Consider the following 9,914-nt stretch of genomic DNA (forward strand, 5'->3'; position numbering starts at 1 on the left):
ATTAACACACAGACTATTCGGCAAAATATATATATGTGAATTCATACCACAAACTACTCAACAGTTCTAATCTTTAAACAGTTCCGGTTTTAAATAAGGATTCCCACATTACTCTATTTCCATTTAATGTTACTTTCACAGGGTAGGAAAGAATTCTCATTCACGTATATTTTCCAAGCACAATTAAGCTCTTTGTGAGCTCCTTCCCTATCTCATCAAGATATGTACGATACCAGGCTTAAAAGGACATTCATATTATAGTACTTTTACAAAAAGTACAGCTCCTCTGTGATAACAATACTCAAATTATATGAAGTTTACCAGAATCAAGTCACTGCTTTCCCTGCTGGAAAAAGCAATACCACCACAAAGCAGGGCTCACCCATGAGATGTTGTGTTTTCTTGGAGGCATGTCCCAAATTCGAGTCAATGTGCCATTTGCACTAAAGGATTGCTAGCATTTATTTCAACTTAGTTCTGTGAAATACATAAATCATTATTCAATGATACAATCGCTCTCAGATTTAAAGCTTTTATGTCTACGCAAAACAAAACACAAAATGGGAGGAAGGCAACTGGCCAGACAACTGGAGAAATTATTTTCTTCCCAAATATAAAAGCACTGATGTTTCAGTACTCACTTCACCTAGAAGACGTTATATGTAAATTTAAAAGTTTTGCATATGTTAATGACTTCAACTACACCTGGGAATTAGTATAAAATCAATAACCAACAGGGTCTGCATGAATTAGCTGTTCAAGTCAATCACAGGTCAGCAGTGGACTAAGGAGCAATTTTAGCGGAAGTGTCCCATTGTGATCTAACAAACCAGGTATATGTCAAGGCTCAGACTGAGCACATACGAAGAACTCCACCTGAACCTCTTATTTTGCTCATCTACATGGGAGTGACTTACATTCCATCTCAAAAAAAAAAAAAGGCTATCTGCTACCTACACAATCCAAGGGGAAGAATTAAAAACAGACTGGTAGAAGAAAAAAAAAAAAGTGGTAAAAAATTGTGTGAGCATGCATTTATTTAATTTACCAAGAAAAAAAAAAGACAGAATATAACCTCTATTACCACTAAGACCACACTTCTAAACATCACGTAATTTTACACAAATGAACAGAAAAAAAATCATGGATGTAATTGGTGTTACATTTCCTTTCCCATCCCTGCTCATTTGAATTCAAAAGAGACTTTTTCATCACGGCAACTGTTTCAGGCACAGATTTTAAAAAAGCGGACTGGCCAGAGTCGATCCAGTTATCACCTTGGCTACTAACAGGATGTCTATAGATTATTTCAGCATTTAATATCACGGAAGAATCTCAACATCTACCCCACCGTATAACAGCAATTCCGATTTGATCATAGTGAATTGTAGTAGGGTCTTCACTGCACTTGTGATAGTTTTGCATCTTGAGCACATTTAATATTAAGAGTAGTGATACCACATACATGATGAAATTATTAACAAAACATTATGACCTAAATTACAGTAGGAAATCACACTTCATTTCTGTAGGCAAAACAGGAGTTTGCAAGTAGTAACAAACTCATCCCGACTGTTTCTTCAACGGCAACTTTTAAGTGAAGTTATCAACACAGTCAAAGCTGTGCTATTTATAAGATCATGGTTTTGCCGCATTGCAGGACAAAAGAAGTTTGCTGGGACAGAAAAATCAGACTCACTAGAAAATTTAGGAAATCAAGGACAAGAAAGGAAAAAAGATGTCAGGAAGTTGAAGACAAATTATTGCAAAAGAATAATTTTGTGTAAGTGATTATTCAGTCCTAAATAGATTATAAGACTTCAAATGTATTAATACTTAGGAACAAAGAAGTGTGGAAAGTCTTATATAAAAGTGTACTTTGTATATTAGATACAAAAGGTATATCCAACTTCTCTCCTAGCCTGTTTGTGGTGTGAGCTAGAAATACCCTCTACATAACAACTGAGTTCCTTTTTCATCTTCCTAGAGCTTTCATTTATTGCTTTTCCTAAGTACGTATTTTTAAAACTACTTCTTTTCCTAAATTTTAATATCAAAGGAAAAAACTAAGCAGAAGCAATACCAATGGAGTTTCCCATTAATATTTTGAGGAAAAAAATAGCAAAATTCAGACCTCTGCTAGCTGAAATGACACACGTGGTATTAAAAAATTCTCACAAAAAAATAAAATTCACACACAAAACTTCAGAAATATTTTCCTAATTTTTATGTTAAACACTGGATGATTAAAAAAAAGCATCACATCTGTGTGTCACACTACTGACTTGACAATTTTTCCAGCCAAACATGACAGAATAGCACTCATCTTACACTCAGTTTTCCACATTTTACATCCTAGTATTTTGTATCTTTCCTTTGTGTACTATAAGGAATTTTAGGAGAAATTAAGAATTTGCACCTTCAACTTGGACATAGTTTTCAGATGTTTCACATGAAGATGAAAATTTATGCAATGTTTCACTCTGTTGTTCCATAAATCAAGTATTCTCAAAACAAGTCAATAAATCAGATCATTTCTTCTTCTTCCCAAAACATTGACCTTAACACTACCCTAACTTCATTTTGAAGCACACACTTAAAGTCATATAGTTTAGAAATACACTACTTCTAATGAAAGGAGGAACACTTACAACCACCCTGAATTCCTGCATGCCATCTAGAACAAGCATAACTTTAATAATATTTATACCTGGAAAATGTCAGCACTATACTAAATCTTACCCAAACACTAATAACCAAGATCTAGAACGTATAGGTCTAATACCCTATCCCCTCATCACTCAACCCACTAAAGAAGAATGAAATACGGTGTTCTCATTTTGCTTATTTTTCACTCACCTATTAGCAGAGCAATAGGGGTATCTAAATAATTTAAAAATAAAGGCACGTTCTCACAAAAATGCACTCTTTTCCTGCACATATAACTTATTACTGTTATGAAAAGGCCAAAAAGACACGGGCAGGTGCTGTATAAGGAGCTGCTCACAATACATGAGTCATCACACTTATTCTGCAGAATTTATAGATGAAGAGAAACCGCAGACCGGATTTAAAGCATGAACAGCCCACCATGTGTTGTGATTAAGTATAATATCAGAGAGTTCCTGAGCATATCCATTTGTGTATGGAATTGTAAAATCGCATCAATAAACATTTCTGCTGTTACCAAGTAAGTTTTGCCCAGCAAAACACGGGCTGGCACTAAGTCGTGTAGAATGGATTGCTGCAGTCTAAAAAACATTTGAAAGTGTTTACCTTGAGCTGGCCCAGAGGTGTGGTGCCATACAAGAGACTAAGGTTCAGGATCAGACTAACGACTCTCACGTCCTGGGCCAGTGGAGGCTGGACACATAGCTGAGGTGACACACCAAGGAAGAGCCGGCCAGCCCAACCCCTCACACAGCATCCCTTTCTGGTTAATCCATGGAGTGACAATGACACTGATTTGCCTCATCCTGCCAGTTAATGGCAAGGCACTGCATTGATGGCTCCTAGAAATGGACAGGAGTGATTGGGAATAAAAGGGGGGGAAGAAAGGGGGCCATGATGAAGAAACGAGTAAAACCCAGAATCTCTCACCATCGCATTGTCATACCTTACACTGCAATATCATAACTACATGGGGAACGTGAGAACTAGAAACAGAAATAAAGTGGTTAATGAGAAGGACGTTTGTTGACCATTTTAATTTATGCAGTTATCCAAATATTAATTTTCCCCTAAAAACAAAACAAAAAGCGTTTTGCACATGAACTACAGAAAGCAGGTGTTTTAGAATTTATTTAGTCCATAACCCTGTAGCAAGAGACAGAAGTTACCGTCAGTATTTGACATTCTGGCACCTCTATCAGGAATACATTCAAATTTTGTTTTATGTTTATAGCTTTTTATATTTAAATAAAATATTTATTACTCACCAAACAATGCCCTGTGCCCCTGATCCTATGGGCTTCAATTGCTGGTAACGTTTTAGTACAGTGAACGTTGAATCTGCAACTTGAACACTGTAAAACTGACTATCACATTTACTGTCACTCATGGTGTAGTGTCATGTAGTTTTCTCTCTCAAGGACCTGGTAAAGTTTTCAAGATCTTAAAGAAAAAGAAAGAAGACAAACGTTCACTCTCTCACTAATTCCAGGCACACAAGTTGGAAAATATATTATACATATTTTAATACATATGAATTTTTCAACAGCATACCATTAAATAAGCATTCTTTCAACTTCACGTATTACCACTAATGAAAAATACTTGCAGACAGACAGCAAATAATCATAGCCTTCACAGCTTTAAGTAAATGCATGTTTCTATTCCAATCCCTAAAACAAAAAGCAGCTAAGTAAACAACAAGTAAAATAAACAACTAAGTAAAAACAAACAAAACCACCCAAATTCAACAACTCTCTACTCCTTGAAAGATACTCCCTAGCTCAGAATTACTACTATGTGCTAGGACTGTATTAATTTCTGTATTACAGAAAAAAATATCGTAAATAATGTCTTTCAAACACTGATAATGCAGATAAAAGCAACAGCAAAAACCCATGGAGTCCACAGACATAGAAAGAAACAGGGTTTTAATACAAGACTTGATTACAACTGCAAACCAGGTTTGAAACAAAACTGCCGCCCCCAAAATCCCCATGGCTGCTGCAGTTTCTCCAACAGTCCCTTTCAACCTAGTTCAGTAGGAAATTTCAAGCAGAGCTCTGCCTCCCCACCTCTGCCAGGCAACCCTTCCCGGATCCATACCTATCGCAACCCACTCTCCCTCCCATTTTAAACACACCATAACATCCTATGCTATCAGTTAGCGTACTTGTAGTCCTACAAGAATTAGAGTTTTGTGCTATAGCCTGAAAGAGACTTTCATGCCATAATAGAGAATAAGTTATATCCATCTGTCAAGAATGAATTAGAGGTAGGTAATTACATCAAAGAGCAAGGTAATGGACTAAACCTCTTTAGCTCTAAAGTGCTACAGTAACCAGAGAACAGACCTCCAGTTTTCCTGGGCCTCCATCCCTCTTCCAAACCTTACAAGAAAATTACTGAGGTAATTACTGAAGAGGTCTCTCACAAATTCTCCCATTTTTAATTTCACATTCACTATGACAGATAGTGTCATAGCCCAGAGTAAATTGCACGGTCAAGTGTTCCTTGAAACAGGAAATGAAAGCAGACCACCTTCCCCCGGAGCAGCTGTCCTAACCACCGGCCTGTACAATGTCTGTTTTAATAAAGAAAGAGCAGCTAGTCTCTCTCTCTCTTTGCTGGCCTACAGAATATTTGTGAGACAATGCAAAACAAAAAAGACTCAAGAGCAACCCAGATGGCCATCCTAGAAGGCCATACAGCCACACAAATAGCTTTTGGTTGCTTCAAGAATAAGAATTTGGACCACTCTCTTCCTAGGTGCACATAGGAGGGAGCAGCATCTTTCCCATGGCTTAAGCCAGCAGATGATCTCCAAGAAATCTGCAAGTAAAACAGGCAGAAGACCTACAAATCCTAATAAAGACTGGGTTTAAACTGAACTAGTCATGGTTAGTCTTAAGGGATTGTCAAGAAATGTCTAGAGTCCCTTTTACCTCCTAGTTTCTCAAAATCTAAGCAGCATTTTAAGAAGTAGATATTCAACTTGGTCATCTCTGCCAGCAATTTAGACAGTAAGTTCCTCTTAGAAGCTTAAGAAAAAAAGCAGAGGAGAAAGGATCAGCAAAGGGAAAATGTGAGCTACCAACTTTCTGCCTCTGCCACAGCAGTAGTAGGGGGGAGGAAGGGAATTACATCTCCTATACAGTATTTTTAGGGGCAGTCAAATGCAGTTCCACAATCAGCTCACACTAACGTGAGACGAAAGCACTGCCTTAAGAGGTGCTCTCAACCTTTCCTACTACATCCCAGGAAAAAAAACACTCTTCTTTCCAACCCTTTTTATTACTCCAAAGCTATGGACTCTGAGGTACCAAATTTTGTGATTAACAGTCCCTGAGCAGCCATGGTATTTTCAGTGAATCTTCATATGTTGGAAGAAAGGTACTGCTGGAAGGTCAAGATCCTATCTCTGAAAAGGACTTACAGAACAAAACCAAAAGTATAGATTTCCCATAAGCTGGCTATCAAGTTAAAGACCTGTTAGTTACACAAGAACTATGCTGTACCTCTTCATGGGTTAATGAAACACTTTTCTATAACAGAGATAAAGAAGTAGGGGAAAAGAAAGTTATCCTGAACCACAGAAACCCTCCTTTTAAGGAACCTTGTCTGCACAATGCCATCTTTTAAAAATCATTTAGAGATCAGGATAAGCTCTTTAGGCAAGACCCAAAGAGGGAATTAGGCATCAGAACACACAAGTTTCATGTATTCTGACATCCTTTGCGATTCACTGTGCTAAGTACTCAGCCTCTCCATAAAGCTGAGCCCTAATTTTTAATTAGGCTGCAAGCTGCTTGGACGCATCAGGACATACATTATTTCAGACATACACATTAACGTAAAATTAGGCGCCTAGGGATTGTAGCTGTTCACAAAACTTCAGACAGACAATCTATTTTGGGTGCAAGATCTCTCAAATAAAAACAGATTTCCTATTGCTCAAGGGAAGTGTATCTGGCAAATAAGTTTCTTAACCCTGAGCTGTTACTCTCCTACCTGAAATAATTTGATTCATCACTCCAGCTAACATTCTCCACACTTCTCCTATACAGGAACTTTTTGGAAGTAGGCATTATTTCCATTTCTGAAATACAAGTTTTCATTTATGGCTTTCTAGCTGCAGCTGCACCAAACGGAACCAGGAGCAAATGTAGAAGTCACAGGATAGTCAGCAAACATACTTCTACTTACTAGTAAAAGCATGTTACTGAATCACAATGTTTCAAGATGTTTTTTCTATTTTAGAGCATGCACAAGATGCCTATAAATTAAGTGTTGGTTTGGATTTTTTTTTTTAATATAACTTGCTTGTACAATTGGGGAAATTTAAGAATCACAAAGCTGACTGAGCACATCACATGCAGGAAACTTACAGGAGTGGTTTTCAACCTGTAGTTCATGAAAGATAACTAGAAAAATAACCAACACACCAAACCTACCATCAGTAGGCTTATGAGTTGTTATACGGAATTCAACTAAGAAATTTTTAGAAGTTGAAAGCAACTATACTATAGCATACATCCTGCATTAAACAGTCACTTCCCTAAAAGGCATTTATTAAAATGGCAACTTATTATTAACCAGATCTGTCCTCTGGATATCATCAAGTCAAAAGCTTCTGAAACAAACAGGTTGTAGCAGTTGGGAACACATTCCCAGAGTTGTTCTGGTTACAGAAATGTTATTACTGACAATGAAGCATAAGAACATCAAGAAACTTAGCTTGATTTTTAAACCTCAAGCTAAAATTCTACTGCTGACAGAATGAATAGACAATGAACATAAATATATTTATGAAAAGATATGGAAATTCTGTGCAGAAAATCTCCCCCCATTCTCTTATTCACCCTTGTAAATGTACTTCAAATTCAGGTGTGCCCTTTTAAGGACTATTATCCAATAGTGTTGGAGGGTTTTTTTAAATCTTTACAGTAATATATATCAACAGGTATGAGTCCAACTACAAAATCTTAGTGAGTTACCTCCTATCCCTCTACTCACAACCCCTGAACAGTCTGTTACAAAAGGTTAAGTGTAGCAAAAGCAGTAGCCGAGTAACATCAATCAGTTACAGCAGAGTTTAGAAGTACTCTCTGTTTAACTCTTTGAAAAAAATCGACCTTTTTTCTTTAAGCAACCCAAACTATTACTGACCAAAGATTTTACCAGCTACCTGTTATAGTACCATTCGGCTGTTAAACATACACTGCAGACAACCACTGGATGCATCTCAGCGCCCCTGCTAGGGCAAGTTGGTGGAAAAGAGAGAAAAAGTTTAAACGTGCATCTGCTGTAACCAATTACGCTGTTGTAAAATTATGTAACAGCCATATAACCGAGCAAGAGCACTTCTTACACCCCTCCTAAAACTCCTGCTGAGAAACTGCTTCGGCTCAAGAGAAAGCTCAGGTTCGCTCTCACTGCGTCGAGAGGGGCGCGCAGCACGGGCCCTTCCCTCGGCTCGGCTGCACTCCCTTCGACCCCCTCAGGACGAGGGGGCTTCCAGGGGACGCCGAGCGCCGGCCCGGCCGCACACCCCAGCCCCTCGGCGACGCGGTGCGCTGCCCTCGCCGGCGGGCGCGGGGCAGGGGGCGATCCCGCCCCGGGCCGGACACGAAGCAAGAGAGGAGAAGGCGGAGGAGAGGCAGCGCAGCGGGCGCGGCTCCCGCCGGGAGCGGAGCGGGCCGGGGCCGGCGGCGGCACTGCGGCACGGAGAAGGGCGGGGGGCTCGGCCAGGGCAGCCCCGCAGGACAGGCGCGGAGGAGGAAGGGGTCCCCAGCCTTGCCGCGTCGCTTGTGTCGCTCCCCCCGCCTTCCTCCCGCTCTGCCGGGCCCGGGGCAGCGGCACGCGGAGAACCCTCGCTCTGCCCGCGCCTCGGCGGGCGGAGCCCGCGGGAGAAGCCGGGGACTCCGGTCGCCACAGGGCCGGCCCCGCGGCCGGGAGCTCGTCCCGCTCCAGCTCCGGCCCCACCGCCCGCAGGACCCCCCTCACGGCGACCCCCCTCACGGCGGCCTCCCTCACCGTCTCCTCCCTCGGTCGGGCTTCGGCGGGACGGGGCGCGGCGCTCGCGGGCCGCAGCCGCCTCCTCCTCCGGCGCGCAGAGCTGCCCCAGCCACAATGGCCTCCCGGTGCTCCACACAGGCCGCGCCAGGCCTGCGCCCGCTGACAGACAGCCTCTCAGCCCAATCGTAGCCCTCTGCCGGCGAAGCTCAACCAATCGAGCTCCGGAGGCGGAACCTACTAGCCGCTATATAAGGGAGGGCGGTGAAGGACTGCAGTGGAGACAGGGAAGTTCAGGCCAATCCAGGCGCAGCCCCCGCCCCCTGGCGTGATGTCATCATCATACGTCAACCTGTCACCATATTTATGATGTCACCTCACAGCAGTGCTTCGTCATGGGTTGCCGTGGCACCAATTCTCACTGCTGGGTGGTGCTGACGGTTCCTCACAGCCGCCCTGCTCCAGCAAGCGGGGAGAAGTGCTCCGTGAGGTAAACACCTCCCATGTATAGGAAGCCCTCAAAGCACCACAGCAAAATGACATCACACAGTGGCAGCCTGTTGCAGCACCGCAACACACCATGGTCGCCTCACAGCCGTGCTTTGGGATGACAACAGAGTGCCCAGTCCCACAGTGGAGGGTCACGCAGCTGCAAGCCCTGATCCGTTGGGCCTGCGATGGCCCTGAGCCCTGTGGCACGGGCTTCACATGGCTTTTCCGGGGGGGGGTGGTTCAGAAGGGGAGGGATTTACTCCCTGCCCAGGTAGCCCAGCTATTTTTGACCCCACTCAAAAATCGTAAGCCTTCTATACGTTACTATAGCACCTGCCTTGATGGTAGGACTGCTTGTTTTTTAAAACAGGTGCTGACTAAAAATAATCTCAATATATTTGTCCACCTCTCCTAGGACTAACAAGAGCTTTCTTTTCTGTGACTTATATTCTCATAGATGATTTTAGAAAAACACACCTGTAATTTTCTTGAAATAAATAAATTTAATGTATCGTACAGACTAGATGATATCAGTTTCCTTTAATAGCTCCACTTTTTAATATGAAGAGGAAACTAATTCTAGACAGACAGTAAAAGGGGCCTTTGCATCACTTACCAAAACCAACATGTTGAATACTAAGTTACATATTCTTGGCATCTAGGTCAGATTATCGCTGTGCTTTTCGTTACGATTTGGGTGCTTTTATGTGGTTATAAAAAGTACTAGAGCAGTTTCC

The 9,914-nt window shown here is 41.7% G+C and overlaps 1 protein-coding gene across 4 annotated transcripts in view; it reads right to left on the reverse strand.

Annotated features, from left to right (window-relative positions):
- MAPK9 (mitogen-activated protein kinase 9) overlaps positions 1 to 8,799 on the reverse strand; it is a 31,801-nt gene extending 23,002 nt beyond the window's left edge. For all 4 annotated transcript variants that reach the window (XM_076350319.1, XM_076350320.1, XM_076350321.1 and 1 more), the window contains exons 1-2: positions 8,707 to 8,799; positions 3,939 to 4,113 (exon numbers count right to left, since the gene is read on the reverse strand). In XM_076350319.1, coding sequence (XP_076206434.1) covers positions 3,939 to 4,060 — 122 coding nt within the window. In that variant the 5' untranslated portion in view covers positions 4,061 to 4,113; positions 8,707 to 8,799. The remainder of the gene's footprint in view (positions 1 to 3,938; positions 4,114 to 8,706) is intronic.
- Positions 8,800 to 9,914: the final 1,115 nt, after the last annotated feature.

This window comes from Aptenodytes patagonicus, chromosome 12 (assembly GCF_965638725.1).
Source record: "Aptenodytes patagonicus chromosome 12, bAptPat1.pri.cur, whole genome shotgun sequence".
In the NCBI taxonomy this organism is placed as follows: Eukaryota; Metazoa; Chordata; class Aves; order Sphenisciformes; family Spheniscidae; genus Aptenodytes; species Aptenodytes patagonicus.